Below are 25083 nucleotides of genomic sequence, written 5' to 3'. Positions count from 1 at the left end.
TTCTAATTGTCTGTCAATAATGAGAGTGTTTGGATAAAGAATGATATGATATGTGGCGGTCGAACGACTTTGTTTTGCGGGTCAGCTACTTTACTAAAATCGCATGTATGATAGGGGAGGAGGATGCTGGAGTATTGAGAGATATGTGTTGATGGTTGATGACGGTTGCCGAGAGTGAGTGAGGGAGTGATGGTGATTCCACTTGCGTCAAGTTTCAGTGATCCTTCCGTTTATCCACCGGGGAATCACCGTTATGAGATAGACTGTGTAGATGGAATACGACAATATGCGAGTATTGTCCCAGTCATCGTATGATTAGAATGCGATGTGATACTGAATGCCGTCGGACACTGTCGCTGTTGTCGATGCTGCTGTTGTTGTGTCATTACCCCGCATTCAGTATATAGTAGTGTTGATGCACCGCAACGGACATCCACTCACACTCCGTGATCCCCCTAATACACCCTCGATCACTCCCTCCCAAGCGGCCGATAAGGAAAACTTGGAAATATATGTAATTGGGATTTTTAATTTACACCACGTGGCAGAGGATGTTTTTTTCGTGCCATGACTCGGTTGAGAGAGATAACAAACCTGACTGGCAGTAGTACCAAAATATTTCGACTGAAAAAATAATCTCATCTCTTCCGTTAATATATACATATCGACAACGACAAACATTTCATTCGGAAAAGGGGTATCGGGACTACCTACCTGCTCGACCTCACTGAACAGAGTCCAAGAGTAATCACACATTACCGACTCTTATCCCTCGCGACTTTCCTTCTCTTCCTCACCCTCGCTTAATCAAAGCCTTCGAAAATGCTTCGATCCGTTCCCCTCTGTAGATCTTCTCTGGCTGCTCGTCCACTCCGGACCATCCCTTCCCTCGCTGCTAGACGAGTAGCACCTTCTCAAACCAGATCTTATGCCGTCGCTGCTCCTGCGGTAGGCTCATACGGTCAGGTAGATGGTGAACCAACCCTCAACTCCCCTTCAGAGTTGGCCAGACGAATATCAGCCAAGGTCTTGCCCAAATTGGAGAAACCAGACGTGAAGAAGGTGTTGGTAGTAGGAAGTGGTGGTTTGAGTATCGGTCAAGCGGGAGAATTCGATTATTCAGGTCAGTCAAGAGGTCCAATCTGAAACAGTATATTTCGAGAAATGGTTTATACTGATGTTGAGTCGGGTATGGTCCAATAGGTTCACAAGCTATCAAAGCTCTTCGAGAATCCAACATCTCCACCATCCTCATAAACCCTAACATCGCTACTATCCAAACTTCTCATCACTTGGCCAACGAGATCTACTTCTTACCGGTCACAGCAGATTACGTTGCCTACGTTTTGGAAAAGGAACGACCGGATGGTATCTTGTTGACTTTCGGTGGTCAATCAGCTTTGAATGTCGGTATTCAATTAGACAAAATGGGTGTACTTGAGAGATTGGGTGTTAAAGTTTTAGGTACACCAATCAGGACATTGGAGGTTTCGGAAGATAGAGATTTGTTCGTACAAGCTTTGAATGGTGAGTAAATGATCTCATCACGATTTTGAGGCATTTTGTCATCATAGTTGAGAGGAAATGAAATGAAGCTTACATCTACCATGATTTCACTCTCATAGAAATCGACATTCCCGCTGCCCAATCTACCGCCGTATCAACCATCCAAGATGCCCTCGACGCAGCCAAGGAAATTGGTTACCCCATCATTCTTCGATCTGCTTTCTCCCTTGGTGGTCTCGGTTCAGGTTTCGCTCACGACGAAGAGGAACTCCGAAATCTTGCCGCTAAATCACTCTCCCTCTCTCCTCAGGTGTTGATTGAGAAATCTCTCAAGGGTTGGAAGGAAGTTGAATATGAAGTAGTCAGGGATGCTGCCGATGTGAGTACTGCCGTAACTTGAAGCAGTCAGCTCAGTGCTGATGGAGCGAATACCAGAACACCATCATCTGCTGTAACATGGAGAATTTTGACCCTCTCGGTACACACACCGGTGACTCTATTGTCGTCGCCCCATCTCAGACCCTCACAGATGACGAATACCACATGCTCCGAAGTGCCGCTATCAAGATTGTCAGACATGTCGGTGTGGTCGGTGAATGTAATGTGAGTATCTATAGGCAATCAGGGCTTTATACATAAACTGATTTTGCTACTTAGGTACAATATGCTCTTGACCCCGAAAGCCGAGATTACCGAGTTATCGAGATGAACGCTCGTCTCAGTCGATCTAGGTGAGTTCTCTTCCCACAAACTCAATCAAGCTAGTGTAGCTTAAAATTATGTTTAGTGCCCTTGCTTCCAAAGCTACTGGGTATCCCCTTGCCTATACCGCCGCCAAGATTGCTTTAGGTCACACTCTCCCTGAACTTCCTAATGCTGTTACCAAATCCACCACTGCGTGTTTCGAACCTTCTCTCGATTACATCGTCACCAAGATCCCTAAATGGGATTTGGCCAAATTCCAACACGTTGAGCGAAACGTCGGATCAGCCATGAAATCCGTCGGTGAAGTCATGGCCATCGGTAGAACCTTTGAGGAATCGCTACAGAAAGCCATTCGACAGGTCGATCCTAACTTTACTGGATTTGATGCTTATTGGAAACCTGAAGATATGCAAACTGCTTTGGCCAACAACAACGACAGACGATTATTCGCTATCGCTCACTCAATGTTGAACTTGAACTACACAGTGGATCAATTACATGATATCACCAAGATCGATAAATGGTTCTTGTACAAATTAGAGAACATCGTTGTCGTATATAAACAACTTCAATCTACACCATTTGAAAAGATTGATAAGGATTTGATCCTCACTGCTAAGAAAACTGGATTCTCCGATTTGCACATCTCTCAATTGACTGGTGTAAAGGAAAATCAAGTTAGAGAAAAGAGGAAATCATATGGAGTTACACCATGGGTTAAACGAATTGATACTCTTGCTGCTGAATTCCCAGCATACACCAATTACCTTTATACCACTTACAACGCCTCTACGCATGATGTCGATTTCAACGAAAATGGTACGATGGTTCTCGGTTCGGGTGTATACCGAATTGGATCTTCGGTCGAATTCGATTGGTGTGCTGTCACTTGTTCCAGGGCTATCAGAGATTTGGGTAAAAAGACCATCATGATCAATTACAATCCCGAAACTGTATCGACCGATTTCGACGAGGCGGACAGATTATACTTTGAAGAACTTGGATTTGAGAGAGTTATGGATATCTACGAGATGGAACAGGCTGAAGGTGTTGTTGTCAGTGTAGGAGGTGAGTACCGTCTCTTGAAGTAGACATATTGAAAGGAGTCTCATAGCTAATCATGTGGCATGTTCACAGGTCAATTGCCCCAGAACATCGCTCTTCGACTCAAGAACTCCGGTGTTAATGTCGTTGGTACCGACCCTGAACAGATTGATAACGCCGAAGATCGACACAAGTTCTCTTCCATCTTGGATTCAGTCGGAGTTGATCAACCAGCCTGGACCGAAGCTACTTCTTTGGAGTCTGCTAAAGCCTTCGCCGCCAAGGTCGGATACCCTGTTCTCATCCGACCTTCATACGTTCTTTCCGGAGCAGCCATGAACGTAGTATGGGATGAAGCTTCGCTCGATAAGAACCTCACTGCCGCTACCGACGTATCACCTCTTCACCCTGTCGTTATCTCTCAATTCATCGACAATGCTCAGGAAATCGATGTGGATGCTGTAGCCCACAATGGAGAATTGTTGGTCCACGCCGTATCAGAACACGTTGAGAATGCCGGTGTTCACTCTGGAGATGCTACATTGGTTTTACCACCTTTCTCACTGCCTCCGACCGATTTGGACAGGTTCAAGGAGATTGCTCAGAAGGTAGCCAAGGCGTTCCAGATTTCTGGTCCATTCAATATGCAAATCATCAGGAAACCAGAAGAGAATGGTCAACCGGCTGAATTGAAGGTCATCGAATGTAATCTCCGAGCTTCTAGGTCTTTCCCATTCGTATCGAAAGTTTTGGGTAAGAATTTCATTGATGTTGCTGCTGCGGCTATTATGTGAGTGATGCTGCCATTATTACATTTAGCAATGTCAGGTGAAAACAAAGTGCTAACGAGTCTACGATGTGACATAGGGGAGAAAACGTTCCTGCTCCTGTTGATTTGATGAAAGAACAACGAGATTACGTTGCTATTAAGGTACCTCAATTCTCATGGACTCGATTACCTGGTGCGGACCCATTCTTAGGTGTCGAGATGGCTTCTACTGGTGAAGTCGCTTCGTTCGGTAAAGACGTTCACGAGGCATACTGGGCTGTAGGTTTGCCTCTACTATGAAATCATCAACAACTCAATTATAGGCTAACGGGGACCACGTTTTTGGTGTATGTGTATAGGCATTACTCTCCGTTAATGGATTCAAATTACCAAAGAAGAACTCCGGTATTCTGCTCGGAGGAGATATCTCTCGATCTGAAATGCCAACCATCGCTTCCAACTTGTTATCACTCGGATTCAAACTATACACCTACGATCCCAAGGTCGAATCGTTCATAAACGAACAACCCAATTTGACAATCAAGAAGATCTACGTCCCAGTGAAAGATAAGCGAAAGTTGAGAGAGGTATTGGAAGAGAATGAAATCTCGACTGTTATTGATATCGCTAGATCCCGAGCCGCCTCGACGGGTGAAGCTGAATATGCTGCTAGAAGAGCTGCAGTGGATTTCGGTATTCCCGTAAGTCATCAATCCATTGAAGCACATCTTTCCTGAGTCTTTCATTGGTTTATTGAGAGTGTACCAAGCTGACCATGTCTTTGGCGATCTTATATAGCTCATAAATAATGCCAAACTCGCTGTATTGCTCACTGAGACTTTACAAAAGAAATTCCACCAATCGCCATTACCTTATGTGGAAGGTACAAATCCACCTGAGGTGAAATCCTGGAGGGAGTTTGTAGGTGAAGAAAGGGCTTATTAGTCAAAAACTCCATAGATTTTCGGGGTTTCTTTCATATATAAATAGGGGCTTCATTTCACGTTTTATAGAATAGGTTTAGGAGGGGAAGTAAAGGTAGAAGGTAGAAGCAGGTTTTGATTTGAATTGTTCTCATGCATATTTTCGATGACCATTCATATTGATAACATGTCTCGTTTGGACACTTTCTGGACAGTATGCTAGATCATGTGGTTCATGCTCTCGAAGATTCATCCGTGACTATCTAATCTTAGCCTGGATGCAAGACACTGACTCATGGATCATGATGCAGAGTTAAAAGGTAGGTGCCACATGAGTTTACTCCCAAACTCCGAATGCTCGGCGTTATAACGTCTAATAATCTGGTACGAAATTATTTCTTCCTCTCCCGTCATAGTCATTTTTCATGCAAAACGCAGGAAGCCCTGACGTCTTCGCCTGAGTGCAAGCGTTGACTGGTACTGGTACTGGTACTGTCACTGGGGCTGACTCTGACTCTCTGACACTCTGATTCTGTACGCTTGCCGCTGCCATACCTCTCTCTACCAAATCCAAGTCAAAGTATACAAATCTCGTTCAAGGTTATATACCTCGACTTGTCGATTACTTTACTACATATAAGGTGAGTCATTGTTCTCAGCACGTAGCACATGGACAAGAAGAAGAGATGGGAGAGGATTAGGTCTAGGTGCAGGAAGGGAAAAGAGAGAAAAAACGGAACATAGAGAGATGAGATGGGATGGGAGGGAAGTACAGGCAAAGGAAATTAGACGTCGTAAAGAACGAGATGAAATAATAACAACTCTTAAAGAAGATGGTATGAGGAGAGACGGGCGAACGGGATGGGTGGGAGAGATGTATAAGATGTACGGTGTAGGGATATACGAGAATAGTAAAAATGGTAGAGAAGATAGAACAAGGAGCTGACGATATGTTCATATACATTCATCTATTGCTATTCCAACAATACGATCATTTATCCTTATCTCAATTGTCCACCTCGTCGTCTCTTATCCAAACAATATCCTGGATCTCATCCACACAGACTCCGATAATTAAAAACGCCAAAAGGCGCATCAGGAGTTTATTCATTAATCAAAATGTCAGTCGTGTCGAAGAACATCTTCGACCTTCTTGGTGGTGGGTTTCCTTCTCTCCTTTTTAGCTTTATAAAGCGGTAGACTGTGTTTTGTAGGATTCAAATTAATTAACTTTTTCGGTGGTTATATTAGACGACGGAGAATCAACCTCTCCAGCACCCGCCAAGGCCACCCCTGCCCCAGCCAAGAAGGACGCAACCCCCGCTGCTCAACGAACTGTCCCAGGATCTCAACCAAGAGGTGGACAAGGTCAAGGTGCTAGAGGAAGAGGCTCTTACCCTTCTCGAGGTGGACCTCGAAACACCTACCAAGGTGAACCTCGAAATACCGGTCCTGTCTCATCGGAAGGTAACGCGGAAGGTACTGAGACTGCCGGTGGATTCGATGGAGAGAGAGTTGGTGAGTTTTCAATGGTCATTCTCTTCACCCCACTTTCATGGTCTGATGTGTGACCATAAATGTCCACACTGCCGTACATTGTTTTTACTGTACTACATCGACCACCCTTGCTGACTGTGATCTGTTCACTCACCCCCTAGCCCCATCAAGAAAGGGTAACCAAGGAACCATCCGAGATGCCCACACCAAGGGACCCAGAGGTAACCGACCTGCCCGAGGAGGTGGTAACTCTTCCCGAAACGTAACCTCAGGTGGACACTCTTCCTACGGTTCAGGACACTACCGAGGTGCCAAGGTACCCGCTCAAGCCGGTGAGCGAAGACAATTTGAGAGAAGAAACCAAAACGGTGGTACCGACTCGCAAAAGAAGGTTGACCATGGATGGGGTGCTAACACTGGTGAAGCTGAGTTGAAGGGTGAGTTTCACATTCGCTTTATCCATTATCATATCACCTTTTCTAGATAGTATCATTTTGATACCATTTGTGACTCTCTTCGATACTCGTCTTTCTTTCACTATTTGATCCAGTCGTACTCACCTTGGTTTTTTTCCACCACATAGACGAAGTTGAAGGCGAGAAGGACGCCCAAGTCGAGGAGAACCAACCTCAAACCCCTGCTCCCGAGGCTACCGAGGAAGTCGCTGCTCCCGCCGAAGCTGAACCAGAGGAACCTGAGGAAGTCACCAAATCATACGATGATTTCCTTGCCGAGCGAGCTCAACAAGCTCTCTCCATCCCAGGTCTCGAGAAGAAAGAGGCCAGAACCGTCACCGGTGAACTCGAAGGTACCGCTTTCGTCAGATCAGGTGTCGAGGAATTCTTCAGCGGAAAGGTGAGTCATCATAAACCGATGAACAGCCAACTGGCTTTGAACTAATTGTTATAACTGTTTGTTCAATAGGCCAAGAACACCGAATCCAAGGCGAAAGCTCCCAAGAAGGAGAAGGTATACATCGAGGTTGACGGAACCTTTGCTCAACCCAACCGACCCCCTCGAAGGGATAACGACAACAACCAAAGACGAGGTGGACGAGGTGGTGCTTCCAGAGGTGGACAACGTGGTGGTGCTTCCAGAGGACAAGGTCCCAGAGGTGGTGCTCGAGGTGGACGAGCTCCCGCTGGTATCAATGCCAACGACGCCAACGCTTTCCCCGCTCTTGGAGCTTAAGCGGTTGCTTAACCTACTACCGATAACAGGAGTATGAATCGAATGGATCTGGGAGAGATATTGTTTTTTGAAAACTTTCTGAAAGGACATGGATTGAAGGATGAAATTATTTTCACACTGTTTCCCTTTTTTTCCGCTTTCTACTGTGGACAAGAATTAATACCTTTTTCCATACTCTTTCGATTCAATAAGAAAAAAATACATTCCAAAAAAACCCACTATTCACGTTCACACCTTTTCTCTTCTCCCTTCCCCTCAAAATAGTCTTACCTTTTTGATGATTTGGAAAATAAATATGACTCAATCAAGCATTCCATTATGTGCATTCCTATTGCGTAAATCTGGAGCATGAACATGCGGATGATTGCATGATAGCAATAAGCAATGCGAGATAAGATAGCACCGTAGCGTGAACGAAGTAAGGAGATACTCGTGTGATCTGGAGCGGTACTCTTACATACGAGTATGTGGGTCACTCATATAACACGTGGCTCCGACGTCAACTGCGGTCTCCCTGCCTTGTTGCCTCTTTGGCCACCTGCGACTTGGGAATTGACCATTCATCAACTAACTATTCATTATTCACTCGTATACATACATACGTATTCTACTCAATACTACTGTTACCATCAACCATATCCAGATCCATAAGGTCCAACATCAATTGACGAGCGAGGGGGAACATACTGTACTTGACCATTCAGTCCACATCCAACACAGCCTCATTCAACCACCCCGTGCTTCCAAGTCCAAGTTCTCACGGTCATTCACCATAAACCTGATAGATCAAGATCAACCTCAGTTCAAAGATAATAGAAAAGAGGAAAATAGGAATAAAGATGGCAGAGGAAACTCCAGTGAAAGCGGTCCAGGTCAAACTCGTACTTCTAGGTGAGTGATAACCCGCTTTCGCTTATGGATTTGGTTATGAAAGGAATGGATTGGGATGGGATACGACCTTATTAATGGAAAAAGGTCTTTCATACAACTTGAACGATATTATCATATATGTGAAGTCAGATCTGCTGGAATCAAAGTGCTGATCAATTGTCTGTACTATCTGTATCTCCTTTACGCTCGCCACCCTTCGTCATGCCGTCATCATCATCATCATCAAAATCTCAACCATTCATATGTGTCACAGGTGAAGCCGCAGTGGGTAAATCCTCTTTAGTACTTAGGTTCTGTCAAGGTGATTTCAACGAAAACACTTCACCTACCATCGGTGCTGCCTTTTTGACGCAAAGTGAGTCAGATCTTACACGAATACGACTGTTTGATGAATCCCATGCGGAAACCATAAGTGTTTGGAGGTCCTCTTTAGCGCGTTTCAGATGCTGACTGTCAATGACTTACTATCGCTGTAGAATGTAGACTGGAAAATAGGATTGTCAAATTCGAGATCTGGTGAGTCTATACCTACCTCATGCAACTTGTTGTGTGACATGGCTAATCTGTGATATGGTGTATAATAGGGATACAGCAGGACAAGGTCAGCTCAAGGAAGTAGAATAGGATCATGACAATGACTAACTGGATGGCTTATACCATTAGAACGATTCCATTCCCTTGCTCCTATGTATTACAGGAACGCTCAAGCTGCCGTAGTAGTATATGATATCACGAAAGCTGTGAGTGCATACCCTTCATTCTGATAGATGGTGGCATGACTGATGGATTTGCATGTTGGCATATATTGACTTCCGGTTTGTTCCTTAGGCATCACTCGAAAAGGCAAAAGCGTGGGTCAAAGAACTTCAACGACAAGCAAATGCGAATATCGTGATTGCATTAGTGGGAAACAAGGTTTGTAGTCCCGTTCACTCGGACACCGCGACCTTAATAGTTGACTCATGTGACACCATTAGCTCGATCTCGTCTCTGAATCCTCAACATCACCAGCTCCACCTGCTTCGTCGGAAGCACCGGCCGAAGAAGAAGAGGAAGAAGGATCTTCGGAAGAACCCTCTGCTACACCTACACCAAATGAGACCGAAAGTGATGATGCTCGACAAGTATCAACCGCCGAGGCAGAAGCGTACGCCAAGGAAAGTGGACTGTTGTTCTTTGAAGCTTCAGCTAAGACTGGACATAATGTAGGAGAAATATTCACTGAGATTGGTAAGTTGTTCACTCATCTACCTATATTTCAGTTACATATGGTTTAAATGCTGATTGGGTTTTCGTTCTGCCGATTAGCCAAAACGATCCCATTCGACACTATCGTACCTAAATCCACCACCAACACATCAGGTAGCAGACGGTCAGGAAATAACAACAACGATAATGGTAGTAACAATAACGTTAATCTCGGTGAAGGTCAACAAGCAAAGAAAGGTGGTTGTTGTTAGTTCTCTCCCTGCCATTCGGTCTCGCTTATTACTTTCTTGTTTGTGAACTTCCTGGTTTGATCTTTGATATTTGTATATACGTCAATTCTTTCTATTATTGTTTTTTTGTTTTCCCATTATATGGTGATGAGGTACTGTTTTATGAATTTATGGACTTGATCTTCGCGCGATAGGTGTGTAAATATACATTATTAATTCAGGTTCAGGATCATCTCGTACGTTCGTGCAGTAGTAAGTAAAAGTTGATTGGAACCAGGAATGTGTCACACATCGTAAAAACCAATCCCGACTGACTGCTATCCAACCTTGTTAGCGACGTCTTTTCAGGTAATTTAGGGTATCTGAAAGAGACGACGATTGACCATGACACTTTCGTTTCAGTCGAGGAACGGAATACTAGTATAAACGTGATCACTCTGAACACGCCGTACCCCCGGAAAAGAGATAGCTGTCTGTGGATAATTTCTCCGATTTCCTGCTTCTGTGCGGTCTTCGAACTTGATCATTTCATGTCTGGTCTCTGAGCTGTCAACTTGCCCAGACGATTACTCACAGACCCTCACGGATAGAGGGCATCGGACCTTGTACATCGGATCCCTCGGCGCACAGCATCACGTTCCTCTCTATGCAATGATAAGCAATGGATAGACGGGTTGTTTGGACGCACGTGTACGGCCATATCCGATGAGAGCTCGCTCGAGAAGATACTCGTAAAGTCACCTCGATCAGTAAGCACCGATAGCGAACATATCAACAAATGGAAGTAAGATTATCTTGGATATACTTGCACGTGCAGCTACGAAACTTTGTTCGCCAAGTAATCTCTTCGGAAGTACACTGAAAAAGAGGGTAGGAAGGCATGTTCCCGAAGGAGCCTCGAAGTAGGGCTGAGTGGTCCGAACAGTGTTACTGTTAAGGTCAATGCGATTCCGAGTTGATTGAAAGGTATTTAAAGAATGCCATCACCATCCTTTGAGACATGTCGTCCCATAATCCCTGGAAAGGCGAAAGATTTATTAAGCATCAACATTTTTATTGGTTTGATCGATCAGATAAGTTAAAATGTTCGATAAGATCAGTATCATCCTCTTCAGTGCACTCCTAGCTTCACTCGGCAAGGTGAACGCTTTGACCCATTATCCACCTAGTAAGCCAAAATCGCTTTGACCTTGCGCGATAGGTGCACTGATATGCCTAGGTTTGAATCTGCATGAAAATAGGTAAAACGGCCAATACGGATTTAGAGCAAGTAATAAATGGGACTGGTGCACCTGGGAATTATTGGTCTTCTACGACGCCCGATGAAGAATATGGTCGTTATAACTGTACGTTCCATGCCTACCTCCCTGACAATGTGTCCTGTACTGAATGTATACATATATCATCTAGGGTGTTCGGTGCGTATGCTGATCGACATCAAATACCTACTTACTAATCTTGTTGGATAGATGCCCCATGTGAGGAAAACGGAATATCAAGTACCTGATAAAGGATACGAAATACAATATGTCGAGGTCATCCAAAGACATCATAAGGTAAACTCACGTCTATTCGTTGATATGTATCCGCTGATAGAGTTAAATGGGACAGAGAACTCCTTATGCCTCTAATACCTTCTTCAAGGAGGATATAACTGTAAGTGAATTTCACCAGGATGTTATATGGTAGTATGAAAGCTGACGGAGCTATTCAGTGGGACTGTTCAAAGGAAGGTAAGCTGAACTAACATGATTGACACCCACTTTCTGGCATATCTGGATGAATATCTCTCAACAATGGCTGTGATGGTTGTAGGACCGTACCACCATGCGAAGAATGAGAACCCCGAGAACACTTCTGGAGTAGTCTGGCAGAGACAGGTGGGTAACTCCTTTGCACGACATCCGCATCCACCGAGCTCATACTTATACGTTCGACCTTCTCATGATAGACCGGTTCACAAAACCCGTTCGAAGCTATGGTAGGACCTGGTTTTGTTGGATCAACCTGTGAATTCCCTTCTATCACATCGTACGTTGAGGTCTACATCTATTACACTCAGAGCTCGGAAGACTGACAGCCATATCTACCATCGAACCTCAGCGAAGGTATAGACGATGCGATGATCCATGGACGAGACATCCGAGGTGTCTATGGCGATTTATTGGGATTCTTACCTGAATCGCACGAGAAAGACAAATACGCCTTTAGGGTTACCAGTAATGTGAATCTCGAATCTTTCGCCATCGGATTGAGTCAAGTTTCTAGAGGAGCTAATCCATGTTGTACTCTGCAGGTTATCACTTCCCAAACTTTGGGCGGGTTTGGTAGAGGTCTATATCCCGATCTCGAAGAACATACTGGGTGAGTAAAATGAACGATTCGATTTGCAATGAGCTTCTGGTTCTCGCTGTATGCTGATGGTATAAGATTATAATAGGTTGATCCAAGATGATTCGTATGATTCACTCAAGCCTGGTGTCCGTAAGTTACGGACTAGCATTTGATTGAGCAACGATCTGCACCTATATCTGCATTCATACCTGACGATCAGGGTTGGAATAGCTTGCGATCTCAGAGATACTATCAACAGTCAAATCACCGACCTCTCCGGCGAATGGGGTAAACACCTCAATTTGACTTTCGAATTGAGGGAGAGGTTCAATAACGTGTCAGGCATCGAACCTGATGATACCGCAGGGTGGAAGACAAGTTGGGATCAGTTAGTTAATCTCGTCCATATAATGAAACACTACTAGCGTTTAATGGTGTAGATGCTGATTGGTATGATTCAGTCCATACGATAATATTTCAGCTAAGCAATGCCACGGTAAGCCCCTACCATGCTCGACCAATAATACAGCGATCTGCGTCCAACAGGAAGATGCCAATACGATTTACCGATTGGGCAACTACGAGTACGCCTATAGGTGGAGGATGCATGAGAATTCGACTTATTACAGTGCGATAACTATGGGTGCGTGGTTCGTGGAGTTGCAGGATCATTTCAAAGGGAAGATGGACGGTACCAATCCCATTAAGTACTTCCATAAGTAAGTGCAATTTTGCTATTACCGCCCTCACCTTTAGAGCTACCTGTCATATAAACGAGACGAGGAAAGAGAATGGACCGTAGCTGATAAACTTTTCGTAGTTTCGCTCATGATGGTTCGGTCGCCTCTGTCCTTGGTCTACTCCAACACGATGAGGCAAGTTTGTCCTCCACCTCAAAGCTCCGCCATGAACTATGACATCGCGTTTGCTGATATTGTTTGCGCAATGTGTAGCCCGTCTGGCCAGGTATGGGTTCCGAAGTGGTCTTCGAGCTATACAAAAAAGCCGAAGAGTACTTTGTCAGAGTATTGTTCTCGGGTCAACCGTTGAAATCTTCCACTCCATTTGGCGTGATGGATATGGTCCCCTGGGAAGATTTCGAAGGCTATTTGAAAGATACTATTCCTGAGGATCTTACTGAATTGTGCATTGCCAGTAACGAATAGGCTGACTGGAACAGGAATCAAGTAAATAATGTGCGACAGGGAATGGGCAAAGAGATCCGCAGGATCAATGACAATCTTGGGATATGGATAAGCATAGAATACAAAGTTGATTCGCACACATCAGGACATAGTTTGGGTTATAAAATAACATTATAATAATAGATCTCATGAATAGATAGGTATAATCGAAGAGTTATAGCTGCAATTTTTTGGTCCCCAAAGGGGTGATGATGCCAGAGATACCACATTTGTAGGTGTCTGCGATCTCATTAACGACCTGATTTAATATCGGATGTTCTGTTTTCGATATGAAGGTATATCCATTCATTCAAAAGAACTAAATGCTACATCGTGTATATAAATACGAAATATATATAATATTACTATACTACTACTGCTACTTGTCTACTTTTTTCAACAACATTCGTCAACCCCAATCCTTGATTCAACTTCATAAACTCTTCTTTATTGTTATGTTAGAACAAGTTTATACGGCAGCTTCCTGCTTGTGACCACCGACTCTTGGAGCACCCTCGTAGAATTGATGTTGGTGACCTGAATCGGCGTGGGACATGGGTCCAGCATCGGTCTTTTGCTTGAGGAACTGTTCGTGGGTGATGGTAGGAAGGGTAGTAGCCTCGTGGACGATAGGAGCATCGTGGATCTTCTCGTGGATACCGGCGGTGTGGTGGACAACGGTAGGTTGGACGGTCTCTCTTTGAATGACAGGTTGGACTGTAGATGTGAATTCAAATGGTCAACACCAAATCCATCATGCGATCAATGGCCAATGAACAGGGAATGCTCAAGTGTGTAGTAAACCAACTTACCAGTCTCGTGGATGTGGTGGTGTTCGTGCTCGTTAACATGTTGACCAACATGGGCGGATGTTCGGGCAGTCTCAGCAGTTCGAGTCTCGTTGTTGTGGAGAGTTCGTTGTTCGTGCAACTTGGCTTGGTGCTCTGGTAACATCTCTTCCTTGTGTTCTCTTACGACCTCTGGGCCGGTGGTGTTAACATGTTGAGTTTCGAGAGTTTGTTTGTGTTCAATGGGTTGGATTCGGTGCTATAGGACAATTCGACACATAATCAGCACGGGTCAAAGTGGCAAGGTCTGTGCGAAGAAGAAACTCACTTGGTGGTGGTGGACATGTCTCTCCCTGTCGATAGCCTCGGCAGTCTCAGTGTGTTCGGTGGGTCGAACGTGTTCTTGGACTACTTCTGGGGCGACTTCGGAACAGACCTATCTTTACAACGTCAACAACGTTTCGGAAGGCAGGCTCCACCAAAAAAGTCGGTATTACTCACCTCAGTCGAATCAGCTTTGTGGGATCCTTTAAGGAATTCTTTGACACCTTGAGTAATACCTGACATTGTATCTGATTGCTTATTTGGTTGTTGTTCGGGTTGGGTTTATTGAGTTTGTGTAATGTTCGAATTGATTTGATTGATGGGAGAAAGAGAAAAGATGACGAGTGCTAATGATGATTATGGTGGTATATAAACGTTTCTGGATGGTTGGTTACTGGATGTCTTTGGTAAGATGTGTGCACCTATGACGTCTTTACTTGGATTCAACCACTAAAGACCTAAACAAATGAAGAATGGTATAACGTGGTGCAGATGATGGTATGTCATCATCACCATCGGGCCTTACTCTACTACATAACACCTAAAACGTATGACAGAGGTAACTGGTATTCTGCAGCTTGACAATTGGGGATTACGCATGACGAAATGGTGATTCTCGATCTTTACAAGTTTTCCGAGAATCTCACTAACAACTCAACTACCTGTAAACTCTCCAAAGAGCGATCAGGGTATTATCCCATGGCTGCCGTAGCTCCAAAGCTAGGGAGCTAGAGATCGAGAAGAGACATATGTACGTTATACCCTTCTTGAAAAAGTCGAGATCGTGAATGCTCGGAACTTACATACAAAGTTCGAGTCATGAGTACCATGTCCCCCTTACCTCAGTCATGTCTCCACACGACTGAAGCACGAAAGGAGTACGACGTCATTTGACCCTACTATTGAATTGTCACTGTAAGTAGGTATCGTAGGGTCTTGTTAAATAGATGAAAGAGGTGTTCTTTTTTTAACTTTGATCCTGATTCGATCCTGCTAAGGTATAGCAGTCAATCAGAAGGAAGCCAAAGCCCACAGCCAGCAAAATCGCTCGATTCCAGTAAATGCGATTGATGAGAGCACAACCCGGCGATCATCTTTCCGAATTTTAGTGCCTTAGCCTTTTTTTCTCTTTACTTTCTTGTTTTCTCTAGAAAATTCGCAGTTTGGTTACTTGGGCCCTGCCCCTCTCTTTGGGGTCTGAAGATACGCATCTCTTTCTCCTGGTTTATGACATATGATGTCAAAAACGCACAGATGAAGAAGATTTCGTAACGTCAGATGGGGTCTTTGTTTGTTGGAGTATTGGTCGGTCCCTGATCGACCGACGTCACTTGTTTCGTTTGACCAAAATAACATGTGGAGACTCCATCACTGTATTACAGCATTTTACAACCAGTTACCCGCGAGTATGAGCAGGCGATGGCATCATCAGACATGAAAGCTGATCTGACGTCTGACACACGCTTGAATATCGAATAGTCACAGTCCCCATTCAGCTATTGCCACCATAGTACAATCCTCTGCAGCAAGATTTACGAGAGAGAAAGAGAAAGAGTTCATCCGTGATTAGCGTTTAGGGTTTTCACACACCTACGATTCAATCTGTGCAAAAATCACAATAGCAATAACATCGAGACCTCTTAGTGTATTAAGGTATAACGAGATCCCATCAATCCAATTCCACTCCTGCAAGGGTCAACTAATATACCTCCAAGATGCCCTCTTTACTATCGAAATTCAGACACCGTAAAACAGGTTCACAATCTTCCACATCCTCCGTTGATCAACCGCCTTCTTCACCGGGTCGACATTCGCTCGAATCACCTTCGAGAGCGAGGCACTCAATAGATCAGCCCAATGCAAAAGCTAGATCATCTTTGGATCAACCTCGCTCACCAATCACATCTGCCAAACCTCAAATCCAAACTCAACCACAAGGGGACATACCCACTAGTCGAACAGAGGAAGATGTAGTCGTGATTGATAAATCGCCAACTCCCACCGACCCACGTTCAAAGCCATTTGTAGATGAGAGTGAACGACCTGAATTACCTACCACAACATCCAATGTGAATAATCCTTTACCTCAACCTCATCAATCGGGCTCTACCACTTACCTACCACAGGAAGATATCGACAATAACAAACCTCTACCTGCTGTCCCTGAAGTAAGATCACCACCTATTCAATCTAACGATAAAGACCTGAGAGATTTCCCCTTACCACCTTCGAAATCTTCCCCTTCTTCAGTCGAACCCGAGCATCTTCGAGATAGAGTGAAATCACCTCCTTTACCACATATTGATTCGGTCGATCGACAACCTCTCCATCAAGTGGAAGAAGAACGACCTGGATTAGTTGGATCATCAAGTAGACCACCTAAAAGCGGTGAAATGGATGTGGTCAAAGGGAATTATCCACATGTATCGAATTTACCTCATTCGGATAAACGAGAGGATCTGAATGAATTGTTGAATGGGCAAAAGGAGCAGGTGGAAATACCAAGTAGAGGATCAAGTTTATATCACCACCAAGCTACTCTAGAGCAGCAACAATCTCGCAGTGGTGGTGGTGTTGGTGGTGATAGACCAGAGGTAGAGTTACAAGAACATAGAAGGGATGGTAAATATACTCAACCTTCATCTGCTGTCGATCCGATATCGAAACATCCCGATGGAATCATCAATGAACGATTTAATAATCTCTCCATCACCGACGGAGGTGAACAGGGTTTGGACGCGCAGAGGAATGCGATGATCAGTAGATTGAATGATCAGATTGAGACTAAGAAGGATTTGACTGCAGAAGGTGTAGAGGTGTTTAAGAAAGTTGGTATGGAGGGATTGTTGGAGAAGGAGAATAGTATTGATGTTAGGTCGAGGGAACTGAAACCCGTCGTTAAGGTATGTTAGATCATCATCACCTGCATCATGGTCTATACCATATGATGCTAATTAAAGATTTTCGTATCATGTTATGTTACAGGAAACCATATTCCCACTTGAACATACGGAATATACGACGATACTTACTAGATGTATTCACAAGACTCATTATGTGTGAGTTCTAATCACTTTCTCCAACCTGAGACAGAATGAAAGAGAAGAATTACATGCTAATGGAGGTTCGTGTCGTAGACCACTCATTCAACCCATACATGATCCCAATCCGATCATCCTAGCCACCCGTCATAGGATATATGACCCCACCACCAAGAAATGGCACGAGGTCATTGGGGATGCAGCAGCTATATCTATCCTAGGCGAAGATGTGTTCCGCAATGGGCCAAAGGAATATCGTGAATTGCGAAAACCAGCTTTACCAGGGTTGGAAGAAATGGACGAAGATGCTCTACGTATGGCCAAGGAGGCAGGCCTGGTATCTGGTGGAGGATTAAATACGGTAGAAGGTGTGAAAGATTATGAGTATGTATCACAGGCTCAAGATAGTATACCTATCAAAGGGGAGCATGAGGACGTATCGATAGATGGAATCGGACAAGGTGAAGGTAAAGGTAGAGTGCTAGAAAGGGAATATGTACTTGGAACGGAAGATGAAGAAGAGAAAGGAGATTGGAAGGAAATCGCAAGTTATGTTGGAATTGGTAAAGGTAAAGGTGGATTAACGAAACATCACGATGAAGATCAGGATCAGGTTGGTGTAGCATTGTGATGGAGAAGTGACTTTCAATGCTCTGTTCTCGTATACTCGTATAATGGTATATATAACATACACGCATACTCTATAACATCAGGTTATCGACAACAAGCCAAAATCTATTGTAGCTAAAATCCAAATCCATTAATGCATGTTGTCTGTTGTTCATCGTCTGTTGATTCAATGTGGGTGCCACATCTACCAGAACATTGCGCCGATCAATCGGATCCGCCCAAGTGACGTATGGTGAGTTACCCTGAGTGTGGGGTAAAAGGTAAAAAGGATGACGCACGGTCATTTGACTTTTGGATCCAGAGTGGAGGAGGTCCATCCATCTGTTCAGAGGTTAGTCTGAGCACAGATGTCATCATCGGATTTGAGCCTTATGACGTACTTACAAAGTCAGACTTACAAAGTCAGTACTATGTACGATGATGGACATGCCTCTTTCAGGGGGGGGGGGGGGATCAGTACCCTATATATAGCAACAGAGATGAACATTCCTAACATTTCCTACGTAGATCATACAATTCCAAACTAAGCAATAATAACCCAACAAACAACTTAAACAACATCACAATGGATTTAGGAAGACCTATCGGAGAGACCGTCCCCACTAGAGGATTTGACCAGGGTGAACACGGTGCTGGTACTGGATTATCAGGAGGGGTGAGTATATTTTGCAGATCGATACGACTCAGGCCGATCCAGTCGACAGATGCGGTTGCTGATACGTTGAGATTGGATAGTATGGCGAAGCCAATGCCTCAAACACCCAAGCCGGTCAATTGGCCCAGAACGAACAATCGGGATTCAACGCTGGTGTAGGTGGCAACCATGCTTCAGGTGGTAAGTGCAACCTATCAATTTACCGTTCACCTCCAGATGCTCTAGCTGACCTTCCACGAATGTTCTTAGGTATCCCATCCGGTACACCCATAGCTGACAAATTCGCGTCTGGATCCAGTAACACCCCTGACGTTTACGGATCAACCGGCTCACATGGTCACCACCACGGATCCACCGGTACCGGTGCCGGTACAGGTGTAGGTGCCAAGCTCGATAATGCCCTCGACCAGTACAGCGGATCAGGTACCGGATCACATGGTAGCCATGGCACTCACGGTACTCACGGTGGTGATGCTGTTTCAGGAGCATATGAAGGTGGTGGTACTAGAGATGCCTTGACAGGACAAAGTGAGCTGCTCTCACTCAACAATTTTCTGCCGTCGTATGGTCGATACTGACGGTGTGATTTTTCAGGCGGTGCCCACACTACTGGATCCGGCGTTGGAGTAGGTGGCGAGAACCTCTCAGGAGGCCATCACGGTGCTCGAGATGCTGCTTTGGCAGGTACAGCTGCTGGAGCAGGTGCTCTTGCAGGAAAAGAATTCAGTTCATCTCACCACCAAGGTTCCGGTTCCGGTGCTGAATCAACTGCTCCACTGGACAGAGGATCCGGTTTAGCGGGTGTAGGAGGCGGATTACAACCTGGTGTAGGTGGTGAGACCGGTTCGGGTGTAGGACCATCAGGTGGTTCGGGCGGTCATTACACTACTGGTGATTCTACCAAATCCGGTGCTCTCGGTGCTGGTGCTCTAGGTGCTGGTGCGGGTGCCGCTGGAGCTTCAGGACTGTCTGGCTCCGGATCAAGATCTGATGCTCAATCCGGACTTAACTCTACTGGTGGACCGGAATCATCAGCTACTCGAGCTGGAGTAGCTTCCAACCCTACTGCTGGATCTGGCGGTGCTGGTAAATACGGTAGAGCCGAGGCGCACGACGGTCAAGGTCAACCTATTTCCAACCCTAAGGACCTCGACACTGGAAATGCCCACTCGTTGGTATTCGACAAGGCTACTGGTCAATACACCCACAGAAGAGATCTTGAGGGTGCCACCACTCACAAGCATTGATCGGTCAGAGAGAGGTAGAAGAAGAAGGAGCGGTAATATGGTTAATTACATAAATAAGTATAGTATTACTTTTGTAGCGTTAAGTCAATATGTATATATCTGAAAGTACACCTTATTGTGAGCAGCGAAGCTAGTCGCTGTTTCTCTGCTCATGAGTGTATCAATATATCTCTCCCCTGTTATTCGCCTATGAAATGTGCGACCTGCCATCACTCTGCCACTTACCTCCCATTCCCCCTCACTACTCCCCCTTGTCTCCCTCCCCCCCTCCCCCCCTCTCCCTTTCCCCTATTCAGCCTACTGCCCGCTATTCGCCTTTTCATTCCCACCTCGACACGTCCACTTCATACCCTGGGTTTTGCTCCCTTTTCGTCCCTTTTCGCCTCTCGACCAGGTCTCTTTCGACCGGGTCTGTCGACCTAGCTTCGTTCCAGCTCTCCCCCTTCCTAACTCTCTCCTTTCCGCCCTCAAACCTTTTCTTACTCTTCTGGTCTCCGTTCTGTTTTCCTATGGTACTGACTTGTCCTGCCCTTCGCCTCGGTTGGATGCAACATGACGTATTACGTAATACAAACACGTGGTCATGACGGTATGTCCCGAAGTCCGCGCGAGTCTGAGTACGAGCGTTTCTAGAGAATGCTAGAGAATACCACCAAATGATCAGCATCTATCATTCGTTTCTCATTCCCCATCTCGCATTTAAACCTGTATCGCAAGATCAACACAATTCATAAAAAGAGCGCAACATTCACGACCAATCCCCATTCAACATATTCATACTGTATCATAAACGCACGACAAGATGGTAAATAACACTGAATATTACAAGGTATGACCCCCCCCCCCCCCTCTTTCTTTCCCTCTTCCCTGCATCTATCCCTCACATGACCATTGACCGTAGCTGACTATACAATCTCGCAGATACTAGGAGTCTCTAAGGATGCTTCAGAAGCCGAGATAAAAAAGGTGAGTGTTCTCTTTCCCATCTACCTCACTGTTCGCCAGACCTCCCCAGCTCATCAAACCCCTTCCCTCTCTGTCATCCGCGCTTCTCGGAGCTATCACTGACCTTCCTCCCTTCGCCAGGCCTACAGAAAAGAGTCGTTAAAATGGCATCCTGATAAGAACCCGGGAGACAAGCGTGCGGCTGCTGAAGAGAAGTTTAAGAAAATTGGTGAAGCTTATGAAGTTCTATCGGATCCTGTAAGTGAAACCTCTATCGATGTAGAACTGCAAGTGCCGCATCTTGATTTGTGCTCTTGTGACGTTCTCTTCTGTATCAAGGTAACCTATAGCTGACAATTGCTTGTTATGTAGAACAAGAAAGAGATATACGACCAGTTAGGTGAAGAAGGCCTCAAAGGAGGTGCTGGACCAGGAGGAGGAGGAGGTTTCGGCGGTGGTTTCCCTGGTGGAGGAGGTGGTGGATTCTCATTCCACGCTACGGATCCTAACGATATTTTCAAGTGAGTGACATACCTCCCCTCTTTATCTTTTCATGACGGTTTTTGGTACTGATGTTTCATTCCCTTTTATAGTGCATTCTTCTCTTCATCAGGCGGCGGAGGGGGTATGGAAGACCTATTCGGCGGCATGGGCGGCGGTGGCGGTAGGGGAGGTCCAAGGATGAGATCATCTCGTATGGGAGGTGGAATGGGTGGAATGGGTGGTATGGGTGGTATGGGTGGTATGCCAGGTGGATTCGGAGGAGAACCACATTCATCAAAACCTCCACCACCCCCTGGAGAAATCACCAAGCCACTTGCTCTAACTCTCGAAGAACTGTATAAGGGAGGAACGAAACGGTTGAAAATCACTAGACATCTCCAGACAGGTGGTCAAGAGGAGAAGATATTGGAGGTTGCGTACAAAGCGGGTTGGAAGAAGGGTACGAAGATTAAATTTGCTGGGGCGGGTAATGAGGATGAATATGGACAATCACAGTGAGTATTGTTTGGATTTCAGGGAATCACTCAATGCGCAATTAAAGGCTATATAGTCAGTAGGGAGGAAACATTGTAGCTGACTTGATTTTTGACCGTTTCAGAACTGTTTCTTTCATCGTTGAAGAGAAACCCCATAATCGATTTGAGAGAGTAGACGACGACCTGATAATCAAATTGAACATTACCTTATCTCAAGCCTTGTTAGGTCCAGAAGGTGGTGGAGCTATAACGAAAGAAGTTGAACAATTGGATGGTAGACGTATAACCGTATCTACTCCTGAAGGTGTAAGTACAGTTTACCCCTTACTTTACATTGGAAAAGGTTACGTGAAATTCATACTGACTGGTATACTTTTGGGTTTTAGCAAATCGTTCAACCAGGTCAAGAAACTCGAATTCCAGGTGAAGGTATGCCAGTATCTAAAGTCGGTTCAGCCAAGAAGAAAGGTGATTTGATAGTCCGATGGAATGTGGTTTTCCCAACTAGGATAACACCTGAACAGAAAAAGGAATTGAGAAAGGTCCTTAATTAGATATCAGAACCGATCTCACGGATCTGGAATGAACGAAATTAGAGCAAAAGAAGAAGGATTCTTCATATGATAAACCTATATAGATTGACGAGATTCATTGTGAATACTACCTGAAAGTAGATTTTAGTATCAGTCGATGGTGATTAACGAATGATGATCTTACATAGTGGTAAACATACATAGTCTTATTGTTTAAATGCATTGTAGATATCTCGATACTCGTATCACTCAAATGGTATCGTACGGTACACACATTAGATTTTTGAGGGATTTGGGTTGGGTATATTGAGAACAGGCAGAGAGATAATAGTTATCCAATTTCGCCTTGGTAAGGTATCAAAGATATCAAATCAACCTAATAATTCCAAATTATGTATATATACTTGTATATATCGATCTAGGCCAGATTGATATCGTTCAATGCACAACATACTGCGGCTCTATAACACGTGATTCAAGTGATATTCATCATCAGTGAATATCCTCTCTGGATCGTGCAGAGTATGGATGATGCTAAGTAGTGATGAACTCACCGGTGATGTCCATCATACTGTCTTACAGTCTCACCAGAAGTCAAATCCCATAATCTCGCCGCATGATCACTCGAAGCTATCAACGAAAGATAATCCAGAGCAGTTTAGTAGTCCGACTACGGAATTTCCCCATTTCATCGAGGTGGCATCTGTTTGTTACTGCAAATGGATCGAGTAGTTGGGGATATGATGACTCACCGGTGACGAGATATGCCGAATCGGCACTGAACGCAGCGTCCCATACCCATCTCTGATGTCCTTGTAATGTCTTTTCCAAAGCGTAATCTAATCCTTCCGTTGACCATACCTTAACTGTCGTATCAGCCGAACAAGTCGCAAGGTATCTATAGACAAAACAAATCATCAGACAGTCAATCCATTACAATCATGAATTCCGATCGTAGGTGATACTCACTTGGTATCAGGACTCAATATAACCCTTGTAATGTATTTCGAGTGTGCTCTGAAGCTCGTCACTGGTAGTAGGTTGGCATTCCCATCTGGGACAGGAACAATCCTCCATACGTATATCATACCCTAGACGCATTTTAGTCAGCATGGTCCTACCTGATCCATCCTTTGATTAGAGCAATTCCCGACAAAGCTCTAACCTCAAACTCACATGATTGTTACCAGCTACCAACGTACTTCCATCCGATGCTATACTGACACTTCTTATTGGAACGTCTTCATCAGGTACCTAGACAAGCAACCGATCGAACACAGTATATCAGGACTGAGAGTCAAGCTGTGATAAAAGAGATAACTTACCAATTCATGAGTACATGTGTTATCGGCCAAATCCCATATCTTCACTGAACCGGATTGGTCGCATGAGATCAATTCTCCCTGATTTGGATGAATGATTACGTCGTTTACTGGACAGTCGTGGAGGTAATTACGCTGTATCTGAGCGGTTCTATCGAAGAAGACCAGAATAATCAGGTTCCACTCTGGACTAACTTCCCGAAATTATTCCAAGGAAAACGACATGATGATGGTGATGATATTGCTAGACCCGACTCGACCCACCTGGTATCCCATACTTTGACTGAACCATCTTCACTTCCTGTCACGATCCATTTACCCATCGCTGAGTATGCCAGAGCTACCACATTGGCGGTGTGTCCTTCTAATGTCGCTATCTGTATCAGAATGGATATCGGATTAGCATAATCTCCACGGGAAACAGAATGAAAAAGAAAAAGAGTAGCTTACTGGTGTATTCGATAAAGACGCTATATCCCATATCCTACGTATATGAGGGAAAACATGAGCTTCGTTTGCCATAAAGATAGATGTCCATGATATCAAATACTCACCTCACAGCTCCGTTACCTGCCGCTGCTAAATAAGCTTTATCTGGACTTATAGCTAGACGATTAACTTGTTTCTGTGATGATAAGTATCCATCTCAGCTTTTACGATTTCCGGTTGCATGTAAATATAATCAGGAGAGACTACACTCACCCACTGAGGTTGTAAGGTGATTTGTCTATAGCATATACCTGACCAAGCTTCCCAGAACCGTATCGAGTGGTCGTCTAAATAACCACAGGAAAACATGTCAACCTCGAGTCATGTCCCCTTGCCCATGTTCATGTTCGTATATGGGTATGAGTATGTGAACATGGAGATGAAAACACTCACACCCGGCCGTACATAGGATCACACTCATCTCTGCCGCCTGAGCAGCCTGAGCGGCAGCTGCATCTGACGAATAACCTTGGGAAGGTGGTCCGCTCTGCTGTGTCGGAGCTGGCATGTTGACTTTCCTCTACGTTTGGTGCTGGTCGAGAAGAGGGATGTATAGTTGATGTTGACCGATGTTGACCAGGGAAGCGAGGGAGGGAAGTGGAGGAGATATGCCGGAGGAATGTCGTTCAGGCGATTGAGCTATATC

At 44.8% G+C, this 25083-nt stretch overlaps 9 protein-coding genes across 9 annotated transcripts; 7 read left to right on the top strand and 2 right to left on the bottom strand.

Moving 5' to 3' along the window:
* Positions 1–822: 822 nt before the first annotated feature.
* L199_000107 (carbamoyl-phosphate synthase arginine-specific large chain) lies at positions 823–4969 on the top strand (the record flags this gene model as incomplete). Its single annotated transcript, XM_064885880.1, has 10 exons — positions 823–1123; positions 1204–1527; positions 1626–1885; positions 1942–2109; positions 2164–2237; positions 2294–3279; positions 3349–4045; positions 4123–4303; positions 4384–4725; positions 4823–4969. 10 exons carry the CDS (start codon positions 823–825, stop codon positions 4967–4969), a joined length of 3480 nt encoding a protein of 1159 aa, XP_064741952.1.
* Positions 4970–6066: 1097 nt separating this feature from the next.
* On the top strand, positions 6067–7635 carry L199_000106 (uncharacterized protein; the record flags this gene model as incomplete). Its single annotated transcript, XM_064885879.1, has 5 exons — positions 6067–6106; positions 6199–6465; positions 6606–6881; positions 7028–7299; positions 7369–7635. 5 exons carry the CDS (start codon positions 6067–6069, stop codon positions 7633–7635), a joined length of 1122 nt encoding a protein of 373 aa, XP_064741951.1.
* Positions 7636–8474: 839 nt separating this feature from the next.
* On the top strand, positions 8475–9986 carry L199_000105 (uncharacterized protein; the record flags this gene model as incomplete). Its single annotated transcript, XM_064885878.1, has 8 exons — positions 8475–8526; positions 8780–8881; positions 9003–9042; positions 9111–9127; positions 9190–9266; positions 9355–9441; positions 9504–9756; positions 9835–9986. The coding sequence occupies 8 exons, from the start codon at positions 8475–8477 to the stop codon at positions 9984–9986; spliced, it is 780 nt and encodes a 259-aa protein (XP_064741950.1).
* Positions 9987–11048: 1062 nt separating this feature from the next.
* L199_000104 (uncharacterized protein) lies at positions 11049–13465 on the top strand (the record flags this gene model as incomplete). Its single annotated transcript, XM_064885877.1, has 15 exons — positions 11049–11133; positions 11207–11311; positions 11376–11383; positions 11435–11521; positions 11577–11621; positions 11680–11698; positions 11781–11845; positions 11917–11996; positions 12069–12189; positions 12262–12329; positions 12406–12449; positions 12531–12687; positions 12761–13018; positions 13120–13174; positions 13253–13465. 15 exons carry the CDS (start codon positions 11049–11051, stop codon positions 13463–13465), a joined length of 1410 nt encoding a protein of 469 aa, XP_064741949.1.
* Positions 13466–13952: 487 nt separating this feature from the next.
* Positions 13953–14838, bottom strand: L199_000103 (uncharacterized protein; the record flags this gene model as incomplete). The annotated part of the gene is made up of 4 exons (XM_064885876.1): positions 13953–14200; positions 14296–14530; positions 14600–14707; positions 14773–14838. The coding sequence occupies 4 exons, from the start codon at positions 14836–14838 to the stop codon at positions 13953–13955; spliced, it is 657 nt and encodes a 218-aa protein (XP_064741948.1).
* A 1472-nt stretch (positions 14839–16310) lies between these two features.
* L199_000102 (uncharacterized protein) lies at positions 16311–18267 on the top strand (the record flags this gene model as incomplete). Its single annotated transcript, XM_064885875.1, has 3 exons — positions 16311–17498; positions 17581–17654; positions 17733–18267. 3 exons carry the CDS (start codon positions 16311–16313, stop codon positions 18265–18267), a joined length of 1797 nt encoding a protein of 598 aa, XP_064741947.1.
* A 564-nt stretch (positions 18268–18831) lies between these two features.
* Positions 18832–20168, top strand: L199_000101 (uncharacterized protein; the record flags this gene model as incomplete). The annotated part of the gene is made up of 4 exons (XM_064885874.1): positions 18832–18921; positions 19002–19101; positions 19171–19449; positions 19516–20168. 4 exons carry the CDS (start codon positions 18832–18834, stop codon positions 20166–20168), a joined length of 1122 nt encoding a protein of 373 aa, XP_064741946.1.
* An 802-nt stretch (positions 20169–20970) lies between these two features.
* Positions 20971–22647, top strand: L199_000100 (uncharacterized protein; the record flags this gene model as incomplete). Its single annotated transcript, XM_064885873.1, has 7 exons — positions 20971–20997; positions 21090–21134; positions 21255–21371; positions 21486–21634; positions 21707–22111; positions 22216–22399; positions 22480–22647. 7 exons carry the CDS (start codon positions 20971–20973, stop codon positions 22645–22647), a joined length of 1095 nt encoding a protein of 364 aa, XP_064741945.1.
* Positions 22648–23044: 397 nt separating this feature from the next.
* On the bottom strand, positions 23045–24945 carry L199_000099 (uncharacterized protein; the record flags this gene model as incomplete). The annotated part of the gene is made up of 11 exons (XM_064885872.1): positions 23045–23087; positions 23181–23256; positions 23379–23524; positions 23596–23717; positions 23803–23880; positions 23952–24099; positions 24213–24325; positions 24399–24432; positions 24503–24573; positions 24651–24724; positions 24831–24945. 11 exons carry the CDS (start codon positions 24943–24945, stop codon positions 23045–23047), a joined length of 1020 nt encoding a protein of 339 aa, XP_064741944.1.
* Between the last annotated feature and the right edge of the window lie 138 nt (positions 24946–25083).

The sequence above is a fragment of the Kwoniella botswanensis genome, chromosome 1 (assembly GCF_036426115.1).
Source record: "Kwoniella botswanensis chromosome 1, complete sequence".
Lineage (NCBI taxonomy): Eukaryota > Fungi > Basidiomycota > Tremellomycetes > Tremellales > Cryptococcaceae > Kwoniella > Kwoniella botswanensis.
Note: the sequence above shows the minus strand (reverse complement) of the source record. Positions and strands in the feature narration are given on the sequence as shown.